Source organism: Epinephelus moara, chromosome 14 (genome assembly GCF_006386435.1).
Source record: "Epinephelus moara isolate mb chromosome 14, YSFRI_EMoa_1.0, whole genome shotgun sequence".
Classification (NCBI taxonomy): Eukaryota; Metazoa; Chordata; class Actinopteri; order Perciformes; family Serranidae; genus Epinephelus; species Epinephelus moara.
Genome location: NC_065519.1, coordinates 26,521,434 through 26,537,956, shown reverse-complemented (window position 1 = coordinate 26,537,956; position 16,523 = coordinate 26,521,434). Strand labels below are relative to the sequence as shown.

Sequence of the window (16,523 nt, the reverse complement as noted above, 5' to 3'; positions counted from 1 at the left end):
GTTAATGTGCCTGATATTCTGGAAACCTGCCTGTGAGGTTTTGGTGACGTGTGCGCACTGTCCGCCGGTCAGCCAAACTTCGGCTTACACCGGCTGCGCTCCCCCTGCGCTGACAGTAGACCTGGTTTCAGATGGCGAGCTTTTAGCGCACCTTCGGCGAAGCCTTTTGGCACAAAACTGTCACTGCGCCAAGCTGGATCTGTCCACACCTCCCCCTGCTGCGCCGCACCCATCTCTGCCAAACTACCAAACTGAGCGTGCCTCGGGTTGCGCTGCTCGAAACCAGCTCTGCGCGGGGTTCGCCACCCTGCGCTGCGCCGGGAAACTAGAGCCCTTTGACTTATTTCCACGCTGCCGACAGTGGGACTTCTATTCATTGTGCCGTCAGTGGCTTGAAAAACCGCCCATAACCGTGTCACACAGGGAAGAGGAAAGGCAGCTGGAGTTCCTCCAACATTTGCGGTTAGATTATCATATTTTTATTGACAAAAATATAGCCTGCTTCTGCTGATTTTTTTTTTTATGCGCACATGTGCCCCTAAATATTTTTTACAGTTCTCACACACGTATTTTTAGTCGAGTGAAACGTTTGCACTGTCGAGCGCTGGATCTGACAGCCTGAGCACATCGGCACAAAACGCTACGGCGTTCGAGATATTATTTATATCATGAGAAGTCAATACTTTCTCAATACTTTCGGCGGCCTAAATCTTTTATTTAGAAACTATGGCGGGTCAAATTAAACTATGGCGGGCCGCCATAGTTTCATTAATTAATGGGAAACACTGTATGTGTGTATGTGCCATTATTTCAGGATAAATATTATTATTTTTCTATAAAGTGACAAGTGCTGGTCTCAATTGGTCCCATGGGGGGGTGGGATTTTAAAGTTGATACTTAGCGCTGTAACTCCTAGCCTCACATTACCAGGACAAATTGCAAATGCAAATTTAGGCGTGGGCCAAAATCGTCTATCATGGTACTGTACATGTAGTTTTATATCATGCTAATGATATGCACCAAGATACAGTAATTATTCTTTAGATTTGGTTATGAAATGGTTTAAAATAACCATACATTACTTCATCAATCAATCAATCAATCAATTTTATTTATAAAGCCCAATATCACAAATCACAATTTGCCTCACAGGNACCAGGTTTTCCCCAGAAAGTTTGCCAATGATTAACGAAACCCACATCATTTGCTGGACATCACATTTGATTATTTTCTTTTTTTTATTTGAAACTACCATACAAAGAAAACAAGAACAACTGTCTGACATGAGACAACACTTGATAAAAACAAAAGTCTCAAAACACTAAAACTAAAATTCTTTTCTAGTGTTAAAGTTTTCTGTATTTACAACTTCACCTTCCTCCCCCATGTCTGCACAAATCATGTCCCCTGCGAGGCAGCTGGATTCGCGAGATCATGTGAGAATCACAAGATCACGCAAGAATCCAGCGCTGATTGGCTACAGTACATGGCCCATCCTGAATAGCTCCTGTGGTAGAAATGGTATCGCCAAATTTCTACTGGTGGACAAATGTTAAAGAAATTCTCAACACCTTTTCTCTTTTTAAGTCATCATCTTAAACATGCCCCATATTAGATAAACAGTTGTGATTGACCTATCAAATCTCAAGTTGCTGGAAATGTGTCTGAACAGGAGGGAGACTAAATACATCTGCCACAGGAAATAAAACATGAGCTCACAGATTTGTCTAAGTGCCAGGCTATATAACTCTGCAAACCCACGTCTGTCAATTTGAATTCAGTGTTTAACTTTTCATCCCTTTTGCCACTTTGTATGTTCCAACCCCTATCCTGCCGTCATGCTATGTTTTTTACAACTAAATTTATTTCTTGTGCTGTTCTCTCTGCAGGGAGATTCTTCAGCCCAGGGACATGATCACGATTCCAGAAGAGGGCACCTACATTAACTTCTGTGGCCAGTTCTGTCTGTCCGTATTTCGACACAAGAAGAAACAGACTGATAAGGGTCCTGATAAATGGACTGACAAACGACTGGAGAAGAAACCTGAGAAGCCGCCTGAGAAACAAGTGGAGCGGCAAGCTCCTGAAAAGCCCTTTTGCAGTGTCTGCAGAGTGTCTAACAGGGTAAGAGACATATAAGGCAAGCTTTTAAGATAAAGACAAATTTTGGTCAAGATGCCCGATAAGCCAAATCAGCAGTATTATCCCAGGTCCTCTGCGTCTCCACTCTGCAGTCTAAATCTCTTTATGGTCTTTGTGTTTGACTGTTTCATCTCTGCAGCAGATTGAGCACGAGGTCACCCATCAAGGTCGTCTGCACAGACTCTGTAGTAACGCTTGTTTTGTAACATGGCGCAAGATGCGGCAGTTAGCCATGAACTGCTGTGAAGGCTGCGGACTTTACTGTAATAGCAACTCAGGCTCCTGTCACACGCTCACAATTGAAAGATCTCAGCTCAACTTCTGTGGCCCCACCTGTATTAACACCTACAAACAGGTATGTGTTATCGAAAAGATCTTTTTTTTTTTTTTTTTAATCTTGTTTGGTTCCTTTTAGGGATGTCCCGACCAAGGTTTCAGGCACTTAAAGTTACATTGACTACCATGAAATCGTGTGACATCAGACAAATCATGCACAGCCCCCCATGTTTAGCAAGTGAATGTAGCAAAACCTCGTCAATACTAATTGTGTTTTTGCACAGACCTGCAGAAAGTTGGTTTCCTGTGCCTGCTGTCACAAAATGGCAATAGCGTCCTCCACCATCATGGAACGAGACCAAAGGGGCAAAGTCCAGCTTTACTGTTCATCTGCTTGTGTGGAACAGAGTCGACCACCTCGACACGTTCTTATGGGTAGGACCCACCACAGAGACACACACTCATGTGCCAAGGTTGGCTGGTATATGTGATCTTAAATGCAGAAATTGAAAGAGGCTTCAGATCTTCTCAGTGACGACCGTAATCTTTTTACTGGTTTATATAAATACATTCATGGCAAGGATTCACTGAATTTAAAACGTTAAACGTGGCACCTAACTTTATATCACTGCAGCCTCTATCACAGCCAGAGCCAGTGAAAGCTGTTTTATCATTAATTAATATACATGGTGCAAGCTCACGTACTAACTGATGCCCTTTTTCCGTAGGTGCTGCATTCCCCTGCTGCCAGTGCAGGGTGTCGGCTGTTCCTCAGTATCATCTGGCCATGGTGGACGGCACCATTCGCAACTTCTGCTCCTATGACTGCGTTACTATATACAGGGTAAATTCACCAATAGCATAAGAGCTGTTTTGTATCTAACTAAAGTAGTTGATGGAGGATCTGTTTGCCTATACCAAGATGTGACGTTGCTGTTACTTTCCCACCTTCTCTTTACAGAAATCTGGAAACACCTCTCAGCCAGACATGACCAATGGAACCTCTGCTTTAAAGGACTCCTCCCACAGAGACGCCCCCAAACAGGGACCCTCAGCTGGAGCCAGCTCAGTCCCTCCCATCCCTCAGGACTACCCATCTTCAGTCCCCTACCCAGGCCACCATCCCAGTCATAGCTCAGTGCCCCCACTGGTGCCTCCCTACCCAGCCATATCCTCCCCCTCTGTCCCAGGGCAGGCCCAGGCCAGAGCACCTGCTGATAAGCCCCAGAAACCTGCAGAGGGCGGAACCAGTGACAACTCCAAGCTGACCTGCCATCAGTGCAGCAATCAGTTCAGCATGAAGCCGCTGCTATTCAGTCACCAAGTAAGGAGCACAGCTCACATTTTCCAGTCGTGGAATACACTTCAGTAGCCAAATTTGTTCGAGTAACGTGAGACAAAAATTTGCTTTACATTCATTGTGAACATAGCATTATAGCAAGTTGCGTGACGAGTGTAACCCTCATCAGCTAACAATAATGATGGTAACAGTGATGCCTTTTTTCCTGCAGGGTCGTATTTCTATGTTCTGTGGTAGGAAGTGCTGTGAGCAGTATAAAACCCAGAAGAATATTCTGATTCAATGTGAGTGCTGTAAACAGGAGAAAGTGCACTTTGACACCATCAGCTACAACCAACAGGACCTGGTCTTCTGCAGTGAAAGTGAGTTAACCCAGAAGTGGCTTTTCCCCTTTATCCTTTCCTACATTGTCCGATTAATGCTAGTTTACCTGGTCAACTCTGTCCAGTCACAATCTTGACAAAATGAACTACAGCTCTCTCAAAGTTCAATGTATGTTTGTGGTACTCTGATTAAAGTAATGTAATACCCCACCTATCCTGTGTTCCAGGCTGTAAGCTGCTTTTCAAACATGACCTGACATCTCGTAACAAGGATCATCCTTGGCGTCCCTGCACCTACTGCTCTGGCATCGGCCAGAAGATGCTCCACAGTCACTATGGAGGCAGGATGGAGGAGTTCTGTAGACCCCACTGCATGTCCCAGTACACTGTACTCTACTATGGGGTAAGGAGACAAATGTCCCACCACACTATAACACTGTATGCTATTGAATCAGGGGGAGTGTGCTACTATATGCTCAGTGTGGTTATGTTTCTTTTTTATTTAATCTTCCTCCATCTTCTCTGTCCTCCTGTCTTTTCTTCCCTCCTCCTCCTCCTTCTCTCCTGTCCAGATGGGTCGATGTGACAGTTGTAGGAAACAGGGCTACATGACTGAGAAGCTGCAATGTTTGGGCTCAGTCCGTAATTTCTGCAACATGACCTGCCTGCTGCAGTACTGCAACATGCATTTTGAGACAAGCCAACACGGCAGCAGTAATGGTACTGGAACGGCCCCACAAACACCATATGGTAAATTGTGTCATCTCATCAGCGTGATACAGAATAATGTTGAGTCAACATGCCAAAAAGCTCAGGCTTGTTAAAATAAGACACCTTTATCACAAGTGCCAGCTTACAGAAAAGTAGACCTGGCTAGTTCCCACAGTATGTGGGAGTTGTTTTGCTGCAAGAACATGTTTTACCTGCTTTTTGGGTTTGACTGTTGCAAAATCCCCTTAAAACTTGTCTTCGAGTATTCCTGTAAACCCTTAAATGTTCATGATTAACTAAGCAACAACCACAGTTTAATAAAAAACGTTTGGTGAATGTTTATGAAGAATTTAACAATCTCGGCTCAATCTCTGTCAGCTGATAATTAATCAGCAGCATGTGGCAGATATGCTGTGATTAACTTTAATGTATCATTTTACAGCTTTTAAGACAGTACAGAACTTCTTGTATTTATATTCAGCCACATGAAAAACATTCTCATTAGTCTGTATTATTGCAAAGCTGTTGGTTAGGTGGTGTTACGTTTGCGTGCTGCACAGAGCTTTGTCTCATGTCAGCCTAAGGGGCAGATGCAATTTTGTTTGTCAAATTCAAATGAAGTGAAAACCACACCCGATCAGCACAAACCAGCACTGTGTTAGTCAGGTTTTAGAGTGCACCCAGTGAGAAGAAAAAGGAGAATTAAAAAGAAAATCATTATTCTCTCATGTAAAATGACGCCAAATGTTCTAACTTCAGTATGTGCCTCTCTTCCTTCAGCTCCAACACAGCCCCACCACTCCTCAAAGATGAACCCTGTCATAGCTGATGTCGTGTCACTGGCCAATGGCTCTGCCACTCAGCCCAGTGTAACAGCAGATACTGCTTTTACTGGTTAGTTATATCACTAGTTATATAATCATATCAGTTCATTGTTTTTATATATTTATGAAATACATTTCTCACAGTGGGGTTTATGAAATGTTGTTTTACCTTTATGCCTCTTTTGTAGGAGCACTTCCGACCACTGATGGCAAGAACCTAGACCATGTATGTACTCTCTGTGTGTGTTTGTTTCAGGTTAGACCTTACATACAGCTGTGGGTCTAGACTTAGATCTGGTCAGAAATAAGACACTGTCCTTTGCAGTGTATTTATGATTAAGAACTACATGAGATCTTCTTTTTTCCCTTTTGTTCATTTGTTTATTTATGTAATGTCTGTTTCCAGGCCAGTACCCAGACTGATGCCATGCGAGTGCCTGTCCCCCGTCGACGTCAAATGAAGAACAAGTCAGTTCTGTGTCGGCCCTTCACTATGGACCAAGAGAGCATGTGCCAGATGTCCACATCTTCCACTGAAACAGCAGGTAACTACAAAAATCACTTAAATAAGTTCAACTTTGTTGCATGTTGTTAACAGTGGACACAGATCAGCTGTACAGCAGGATTTAAATATGCAAATTTCATCTGGACTGTGTGACAGTCAGCAGCTTCCTGACAGTAAAATGCACCACAGAGTGTCCAAATACCAAGTGTACTTACTGCACATTGTTCCTACAGACATTTGAAACATCAAGCATTAAGTATTTAAAATCTGTCTTGATTTTAATCTTTTTCTACCATGACTGTTTACATTTTGTATGTTATCCCTGTACACACTCTGATGGTGATGGAACCTTCAGTCCTGCTTGATGTGAGGAGAAATTTCTCCCAGGCATCTCTTTGTGTTTATTGACCAATCCAAACAGATCATGGTAGTGCAGGGTTAGGTTTCACTCTGAGGCAGTTGCTGTGATTAAATATTTTCTTATGACACAAATCAGGTGAGGTGAATTGAAATTGTTGAAAGTTGAATTGTCACCAAAACTAAAACAACTTTGAACTTAATGCTTTGCAGAATATAACATTGAAGTTTGCTTAGGCTTTGTCATTCTCACTGGTTTTAAAAACAAATGGGTTTGGTACTAAAATTTTGTTTGCTTTTTTTCGTTATTTAAATCTAAAATAATTGGTATACATCAGTCAATGCTAATACCCACAGCAAACATTAACAATGATAATGTAGTATCTAGTTAAAGTAGCGTTGATAGAAAGATCCAGTCTGGCTGGTGTGCCTTTTGTAGGGTGTTTGTCACAACGCTACACACCATCTAATTCATTTTCATTCATCTTTTTGGTTCACTCAATTGTTCATTGTTCACAACTAGCTGTTTCAATAATTGCACCAGCTCTGCTAGATAGCTCCTCGCAACCTGACCAGTCATCTGCTGAAGCATCCACATCTACGTCTCCGTCTCTGCCGCCGTCTCCGAAACCTCAGGGAGAAACTCAGCCCTGTAATGGCGTGCCAGCACGCCTAACCGGACGCCATTTCCTGGGCAAGAGAGACACTGACTCCGACTGCAAGGTCTGCTCACAACACAAGAGGAAGAGGGAGGAGGAAGAAGAGCAGCAGGAGGAGAAGAAGCAGAAGATGGATAAGGATGAGGAGCCACAGAGGAAAATGGAAGAAGACGCCGAGGAAGTCAAGGGAGTAAACTCCCATGATGAGAACGATGGGGAGAGAAAAGAGGGGGAGCACGCAGAAATGAAGCATTGTGAGCAGAAGAGCAAGACATTGAGGAGGCAGACATCGTATTACTGTAAGACGTGTTCAGGAGAGCCCAGCCTCTGTCCTGTGCCCTGTTTTGAGCTCTACCACACCAGACTGATCTACAAAACAGTTCCTGAACTGGAAACATAAGGTGAGCCCTCTGACTGACACAACAAAAACTAATGTAGTCACACTTTAAATATATAATAACACCATTAAAGGGAAAATTTTCCACCTCTATGTGGATGTCCAGTCATGTTTGATGGTAAATGTAGAAGCAATTATGTTCTCAGTGCGTGCTATATTGACAGACAAAGCGGAGTCTGCCTGCTCATGGAGCCGTGCCTGCAGTGCTTACAAGTACCAGCATGCATTGTGTGAGCTACAGACACCCAGCCAAAACATAGTGCAGCCTGCTTATGCAGGTAACAAAATAAAAAAAAATGGAGGCTCCGTATTCTAAACCAGCTTGAACCAAGACAGCAGCCATTCTGTATTTTTCACACTGTCAGCGGCAGGACATTACTGCTTCAATCCTTTCGCTTTTTCCTTTCACAATAAAAGGCCAACTTAAATTTACTCTACTACTAAGGCTCAACTCAACAAAGTAACTTACATTAGCATTAGATGACAAAAATACTCACTCAGCAGTCATCTGCCATTTTGGCCCTGCTGGTTGTCTTTTCTAGTTTATCTTCACGACCCTGAAGAAGATCTCCAGCAAACGCCTGTCCATGTGAGGAGTAAAAATTTTATGCATAGTAACGCACACGCAGGCTCTTTCACTTGGTGTCTCACGTTACTATACTGTTCTCTTGGTGTGGGCGACAGCATCCCATATAAAATGTCCATGCTGAAAGTCGTTACAGCAGAATGATTACGTTTCTATTGGCACTGGAGGGCAGTATGAGCAAAGGCACCACCAGTCGGTGTTTGCTCTTGGCAGCTCAGGTTCTGGAAGGACTCTGCCGGCCATATCCTTATGTACGACAGCCCCGGCCTCACTCTGCTGCATTTTTTCTGTTGTGTACTGTGGCTTACATAAATACGACTGAATATCCAAGTCAGCCAAAAACTGTAAATAAAAAATAAAAGTAAAATGTACCATTAAATCTTCTGTGCGTGAGGTTCTGTGCTCCTATTTTTGGAGGCCATATTTGGTTTTGGAAACATAGCTAGTTTTCAAAGAGAAAGAGGGAGGTCCTCTTTTAAGCAGCATCTAGAACATGCCCCTGTCAAAGCTGAAATAGCCTGTAGTTCTTCCTCCTTCCGACTACGTCACTGGTGCATCTAATGATGCCACTGGATGAAGGAAGAACAGATTTTGCAGCTGCTGAACTCAGCTCTCTGTCTGTATAGCGCACACACATAGGATTTTATTGCATCACTGGACATCCACATGAAAGATGATGAATTTTCCCTTGAAATAGTAAAACTAAAAGTTTTAAACCACAGCTGTATCCCCTATTCAAGGAGCCCCATTCTGTGTTTTGTTAATGCTATTACATTCAGATGCACTGATGTGATCTGCTTTTTCCAAGTCAATTGAACTGACTTCTTAAGAGGGTCGAGTGTATCACCCGAGTTTTTCTCTCCACAGCCTCCTGACCTGCTGGCATTAGAAGTTGTCTTCTGCGCTGACCTGGGACAAAGATCAAACAGCTACAGGGTTAACCGGTTGTCTTCACGCCTACACTACTTTAGTGACCTTCTCTTCCTTTTCTGTGCTTGTATGTCGAAGTCAAACCCAAAACCTTACTGACAGCAGAAGCAGAACAGCCATTAGTTTACAGTAGTTGCATGAATGTGTACTCGCAAAGTGGTAGTGCAGTAAAGTTATGCACTTACAGGGGTGTTTTGGTATTTTTATAATCCAGTAAAGATAGCAGTATTTGTGCAGAACAGTTTTTCATGGCTGTCTGTGTCTTCCCAGAAAGCATATTTATTTTGTGAGGGGGTATTACTGTAAGTGGTCTGTAACTGATGGGCTAACCGTTTACACAAGGTTAAGGGACTTCCTTAAGTGCTTCACTGACCGTACTGTAACATGTTAGTAAAAAAAAAAAAAAAAAAATCTTACCTCATTATTGAATCTATGTCACAGTTTATTAACGTGTCATTAAAGCTGATCCTGATCACGGTACATTTGTCAAAAGGTTAAAATGTATGAATCTAGTGTTTCTTTAACTTGTTTACTTGTGTTCGTGTTTGTTGTATAAATGGACTGTGCTGCCACTTTATTTCTGGAGGGTTCTGTTTCACTACCACCACATCATCATGATGTGATACCAGTTTACATTACAGGCTGAAAAGTCATTCACTGTTTCACAAGCAGTAATGATACCTGTCATACAGTATGTAACCTGATCCTTACATTTATTAGGGTCACTTGTGCCTACCTGCTTGCCCAGATGCAGCCCATGAAAAAAACGCCACTGTCAATTGTTCCATACGTATATGCAACAGGGCAACAGTAATGCAGGTTCATGGAGCTGGATTCAGGCAACTGTGCTGCTAAATGTGCTTCTACTTTGAATAAAATACTTGAGCGTAAGTATTAAAAGTCTAGTGTGTAGGATTTAAGGGGTTCTCTTCCACAGAGCATGTTGTTTCTACAGTAGCTCAGCATGGATAAACTAAACACTGGCTCAAATTATGTGCATTTCAGTCTGCAACCTCAGCCACTAGATGCCACTAAATCCTACACACTATACCTTTAAATTATTTTTGTGTTATTGGAATCTCTTGTAAAACAGTGGCTTGCTTTTACAGGATTTTCACCCCACTGTAGATAAAGTATGTAACTTTAGTCTAGATAGGGCACATTTAATTCTTTCAAAAAGACCCATCATAATTCAGCTGGAATTAAAGATGCTGGTTAGTTACATAAAATCAGCTGCTGGTCTGTGAAGGAGATGACCTTAAAGGAGGTGTCATAGGAAATGACAAGAGCCGTCAAGTTCTTGTCGAAATGAACAGTTTTCCCTCAAAGGGGCAGTCAGAGCTGATAGATGATCTTAGGTGAAGGTCATTTAGTTTGGGTTCACTGTCACTGCCATAATGACCTGAGGACGAGCTGCCCAAACTAGGAAATGAAGTGTAACATTCTCAATAAACATAAAAGAGATTCTCGGCCTGGTGCTCCATAATTTTAAATACAGCTGTCAGGATTACATAAGGATAAAAAAATGCAATTAATTGTATGTGTCTGAGAGATGAAAACAGAATTCATTTGGATGTGCGGTTATCTTATTTGTACTGGTGCGCGCCATTTTAATGTCTATTATGAATGTGTGATGTATAAGAGCTGATGGTTGGATTCCCTGCTGTACCTCACTACTGATGCAGTCTTGACTTCAGTTCATCCACCTGCTGTCAAAGCGAGTCAGCTTTGCCTTGGCTGACATTTTCTAGCCCTGTATTACATGTTTCATAAATGGTTAACTTTTTTTACTTCCTGTACAACCTACTGTCTGTTGTAAGCTTTAATAACTTCACTTTAACTGCATGTTTTTAGTTTTTCATTGTCTTTATAACACTGACATGGACTCATGTTGCATTTCTGTCTCTTGTTTGTTTAAAAGAATATTGTCATGGTTTTGTTAAATGCAAAAAATGTGTCAATAAATTTAATTTGTGAGTAAAGTTTTGTTGGTGTACGTGTGTGTGAGTGACATTTCTCAGATTTCACCTGCCTCAAAAACACAAGTTTGTTAAGATTGTGAATGTAAAACTGTTGACACGGGCCCACATATTAAGGTTGCACACATCAGTCTAAATAAAACTTATCGAGCAGTGATTATTTAGTAACTCTCACCTGAAATCATTTGACCCTGTTTTTAAAAAGAAGGCTACAGTCATTTTAAGATGTTTGTTGTAGTATGCTGCAAAAGCTGCTTCCGTAATCCTCAGGCTGTACTCAAGACATGAATGCCACAAGAACAAAAGACAAAAGGTAACTCCCAGCAGACACTGAGTTACTTGTAGACAGCAGTGTGAGGATGCAAACAGACCTGAAAGTAATAATAAATTCAATACATAAACAAATGAAGTGTAGATAAAATTTGATTAGTGAGAGGGAAATCATTCCACAGGTGTCTGAAATCAGACACTGTGTCAGGGCCAATGATGGTCAAATAAATAGGATAATTTTCCACTGACACAAGCAAAAGTGTTTTCCAGAGACATGAAACGCTGCTGCCTGCCTTGAGACAGTAAAGCATCTGCTGGAATCTGCAGAAATGTCAACATGATGTAATAGCAGGTTTACTTTTCAAGCCTGAGGTCATGTGTTCCCTAAACAAAAGATGCCCTGTAAAGTGAAACTGTTAATGCATCTGAGTGCACACTCTTTTGAACAGGTTCAGTCAGGGGAGTGTTGCACCTGCTCTGTGAAAAAGTGTCTACATTATCAGAAATTGCTACAACACAAAGGTTCTGTATGAAACATTTTAGCCACACGTTGGCAGAGAGCTGAGTGGTGCATTTGTTACATATTAAATTACCAGAGGTTATCAGTATTCTTAACCATGGTCTCATATTTATGGTGATTTATGGTGTACGGTGATTTATGACTGACAGAGCATCTCAATGATAAATATAAGGTGACCTTTAAGCAGCACAAATAAAACTGCACTAAAATATTTTGTCTCTCCTTAACAAGAACAATACTTACCCAGTTTTTTTGGTCACTTGCTGTCATGTCTGCATTCTAGAAAATTGCAGCTGCATATAGAGACTGCATGTAGTAGCATAATACATTTTATTTAATAAAAGCAGTATATTTAATATACTAAGATGTCACTAAATCATCAGTTTTACCCTTTTTATATACATTTTATTATGACTTTATGTGCGACAGTAGGATGTCTGTGTCTAATCTTATCTTTTAAATTAAATTGCAACTAAATGTTTCAATTCAAAAATGTAAAAATTCTTGCGTATCCTCCTAATAAACATTTTTGACTGTCTCTTCTTCATGATCTTTCCTCCTCCCTCTGTCTTCCAGCTCAGCCTCTGCCCTCAGTTAGCTCCTCAGCAGGAGAGGAGAAAGTGAAGGTGATAATGGTGCCAGTTCCAGTACCGGTCTTCATTCCAGTGCCTATGAACATGTACTCCCAGCACACACCTGTTCCGATAGCTATGCCTTTGCCTGTACGTCCCATTACATTAGTAATCCAGTGAATCCAGAATGATTCATGTACTTTTTGGAGTATTTGCTGCAGAAAATCAAATGATAATTTGTTTCTCGTGGTTTTTATTGTACAGGTTCCAGTACCCATGATCATACCACCACAGAGCAAGGACATGATAGATGCAGCAGTCCAATCAGAGCCTTTGGCGTTAGAGAAAGAAAAACAAAAAGATGGGCCTGTTTCCAGCACAGGTGAGGAAGGTTTCTGTCCTGATTTTTATATATTTAAGTCATATAAAGCTTGACAAATGTTTGCTCTGTCTTTTGCAGACCAGAGTAGTTCTAACAGTGGAGACATGAAGTCAGAGGTGGTCACTCCCATAAGCTGTGAAAATGAGGAGACTCAAAAAGCGGTACAAAACGACCTGCCGCTTACTGTCAGCTCAGAGAGGAGCACAGAGTCAGCTGATCCTCAACTTGATACAAAGCCAGAGGAGACCACCACGACAAGTGACCCACCTACCACCAGTGCTGAGGATCAACCTCCCTCCTCTCCCATGATGGACTTGGAGACTGACTTCCCGTCCGGTGAGACATCATATAACTTAAAGTGAACACAAAAATGAATCTGTAAAATGAAAAAAAATGAAAAAACTGGATGGCATGTAGTTGCTACAAGCAGAGATGAAAACTACTCAACAACACACGCATGCACACTGACAGTCACTCACAGGTCTTTTGTATTTGTTTTGTAGAACCGTTAGATCAGAAGCCACCTGCACCACAGCGAGGAGTGAAGAGACCCAGGGACGTTTTCTCCAGCCGAAAACGGGTATGACTCCCCTGATAGATCAGCTGTCTTTTGGTAAACTCAGATTGATTTGATCAGCCTCTGATTTAAAACATTTTTCTCCACTGACTTTAGTTATAAGCTGTTTTCCTGCAGGGTGACACTTGGTGTAGTTACATGGTGCATTCAAGTGCTGTAGGAATCAGTGGATGTTGACATCTTTCTAACATACACTACTGCACTGTCTTTGGATGTTGTGATGTTCTTGAATATTACATGTATTTAATTGTCTAATCAAAGTTAAGCTTTTAGCCATGTCAACCATTTTCCACACTACCCACTTTTCATTGCATTTCAATCCATCCAGAGTCGAAGGCGAACCGTGTTAAACCGCGCTGCAGTGGTGACTCCAGCCCCTGCCAAACTGAACCACCTGTATGGGGTTAAAGCCTGGAGGAGCTGGGTCCAACAACGAAACAAACACGAGAAAGAATGTGAGCCTCAGTTATCTTATATTCTACTATTATTTTAGCATATCTCTTCCTGTGATTCTATTGATTGGTCCCATTGTAACCTGTTTTATTCTATACTAGCTGTGTTTCATGGTCTCCTCCCCTGCAGCCAATATCGTGGATATTAAAGAAGACGTCCTTCAGTGTGACTCCGCTGAGCTGAGCTTTGCTCTGTCCTGCTTCATCAGAGAAGTAAGACGGCCTAATGGAGAGACCTACAGCCCAGACAGCATCTTCTACCTCTGTCTGGGGATACAGCAGGTACACACACACATACTGTGTCACTGCTGTCCATCTGGATTCCTTTTTTGTGTTTTTTATTGAGTCCTTATTTTCTGTCTCCCTCTGTTTGGACAGTATCTGTTCATGAAGGGCCGCATAGAGAACATCTTTACCGATGCGCTGTACAGTCAGTTTGCCACCAACATCAGTGGGATGCTGCGACTCTGGAAACCGAAACCGCTGCCTAGTGGTATGATCAGTGACATAAAGCCATAATCCTTGGGGCTTGGGGTTTTCTGAAATAACTTTTTAATGTATTTATATTAAATGAGCTGAATACAACATTTAGAGGTTATCTCTGATTCAGAGTCTGAATGGGAATTGCCTTCACACGGCTCTCAAAATGGAGGTGGCTAGCAGCCAGTGGTGCTAGCAGTGCTAACAGTGTGACAAATGCTAACAGTAATAGTGCTAACAGAGCTAATGGTGTTAACGTGGCAGGAACTGGAGTGTGTGTACTGTGCTTTTGCGATGGCGCTGTTCCACCACTGTGGGTCAGGACAGGAGAAGCTTGGATAACAACACACAGATGTAGAGTGACTTCAATCTGCTCAGGATGCCATTACACCACTATGTCTTTACATACCATTTTCATTGGTAGTGGCGGAGTCTGCCATTCCTCTGATTGAGTCAGATTAATCTAATCAATATTCTTATATTAACAATGGCTAAATTCTATATAGATGTGTAAGTAGGCAACACTTTGCTGACAGATTCACCTTGACAGCTTTATAAGTTGTTGACATTTCAATGTTGTATTAACAGGTTGTTCTGCTGCCCCCAAGTGGCCAAAAAATGTATTAATGCTGCTTTAATATCACAGGTTGTCTCAACCCTTACTGTGGTTAATCTTTAAGAATTAATTTCAAATGTTTTTATGCCTGGTTGACACCATAAAACTCAGTTTAATTTTACTGTTTCAATTTTGTAGTGATGATTTTAAAATATTTATCTGCCAGTATTCATTAACATCAAATCCAGTTCTCTTAATACATCCATTATTTCTTCATTCTCAATCATAGCATGTAGTGAGATGAAAGGCACTGAGGCACCCAGAACCGGATAAAGGCGCTGTATGTAAGAATGTGGCCAAAACGGTTACTGCACTCAAATTCAAAATACTGCCGCGAGTCATGTCCGCCCCCCCTCCCCTACAGATTCGAGGTTGCTGGACAGCGGCGCGCTGGAGACTGATCTGTTTGCCCACAGGCGGCTGCCGTGGCAGCAGGGGCGGCTGGCCAATAGAGGGCGATAGGGTGCCGCCCCTCCTTGAGCCACAAAAGAAAAGAAAGATGATGATAATAAATGTATGATTATCATCATCATTATTGTCATATATACACACAATATATTAATTATTCTGATAATTTCCACTTGAAACAGCTCGTCCTGCCTCTGAATATCCAATCAGAGGCAGTGTGAAGTCACGTTCCGGCCCTTTGGGGCGATATCAGCCTTGCTGGAAATCGCCCCGACTCACTCTCATAGACTTCCATGTAAAATGCTTTTTTTTCTAAATGCAGGCACTCCAATGCAATCTCTATGTGTTCCGGAAGGGCTTGCCCCAACGTGTTTTCGTCATACTTAAACCACCAAGTATAATTCATGTGCTCCTCGGATGGTCCGATTTCCCAAGTTGGGAAGTCGTTCTTACTTCATTGTGTGTTCATGAGCATTTAAGTCCTAATGTGGAGACATCATGGACATTACAAAGAAGATGTGTTGTATTTTATCACTCAAAATGTTTAAAAAAACACGTTGTCAACCGTTTCCACTGAAATATTGCTTTACGGTCGGAATCTCATTTTTCCGATTATTCCGACATCACATGAGGCAGCGCCACTGCGCAGCGGTCACATCCAAGATCAACATGGCCAAAGTTTCCAGCTGATCCAAGAGGCTTTTTAACCATATAGGTTATAAAGTAACAACGCATAGTGCGCCCAAATTCACACCCGTTCTTCTCTATGGATATTCTCCGCGACCATTAGCGAGAAGCCACACATCACGTGAAATAGCGGAACCGGAGCGCAGGAGCAGAGCTTTCCAGTGATCACACACATCATTGTGCTGTCATCCCATCACGCTATAAATCCAGATCAATTGTCTACAAAATAAAAACCTGACGAATTTCTTTACAATCCATTATACAGATCTTGTTATCAGCCACTTCATATAGTGAGGAATATCATATCTGACCACGTCTTAGGCTTGCATGTTTCTCCCTGTCTATCCACATTTGTAGTCCGGCTTTCAAGATGCCAGTATCTCCATATTGTCCAGTTGACACTCCATCAAACTTTGTATGACAAGACCAGCCACTTCTCCTTTGCGCACCCAGACAACTGCAGCCTAATTATGCATGCTGACAGGGCCGTAGTCACCATATACATTGAGGGGGACACGTTCCCCAATGCCCAAAATGCCCCCCAATATATAACTGAAACTGAAAAACAAC

At 42.0% G+C, this 16,523-nt stretch overlaps 1 protein-coding gene across 5 annotated transcripts in view; it reads left to right on the top strand.

Moving 5' to 3' along the window:
* The window catches only part of LOC126400603 (zinc finger MYM-type protein 4-like), a 30,119-nt gene that overhangs the window by 9,388 nt on the left and 4,208 nt on the right, over positions 1–16,523 (top strand). For 3 of the 5 annotated variants that reach the window (XM_050061442.1, XM_050061446.1, XM_050061443.1), the window contains 18 exons: positions 1,890–2,124; positions 2,282–2,497; positions 2,703–2,853; positions 3,147–3,262; positions 3,380–3,742; positions 3,930–4,080; positions 4,269–4,444; positions 4,614–4,791; positions 5,533–5,646; positions 5,765–5,802; positions 5,983–6,121; positions 12,356–12,501; positions 12,616–12,733; positions 12,812–13,069; positions 13,237–13,313; positions 13,639–13,765; positions 13,893–14,044; positions 14,141–14,255. In XM_050061442.1, the coding sequence (XP_049917399.1) occupies positions 1,890–2,124; positions 2,282–2,497; positions 2,703–2,853; positions 3,147–3,262; positions 3,380–3,742; positions 3,930–4,080; positions 4,269–4,444; positions 4,614–4,791; positions 5,533–5,646; positions 5,765–5,802; positions 5,983–6,121; positions 12,356–12,501; positions 12,616–12,733; positions 12,812–13,069; positions 13,237–13,313; positions 13,639–13,765; positions 13,893–14,044; positions 14,141–14,255 (2,870 nt within the window). The remainder of the gene's footprint in view (positions 1–1,889; positions 2,125–2,281; positions 2,498–2,702; positions 2,854–3,146; positions 3,263–3,379; positions 3,743–3,929; positions 4,081–4,268; positions 4,445–4,613; positions 4,792–5,532; positions 5,647–5,764; positions 5,803–5,982; positions 6,122–12,355; positions 12,502–12,615; positions 12,734–12,811; positions 13,070–13,236; positions 13,314–13,638; positions 13,766–13,892; positions 14,045–14,140; positions 14,256–16,523) is intronic. The other 2 variants (XM_050061445.1, XM_050061444.1) reach the window with 2 other exon arrangements.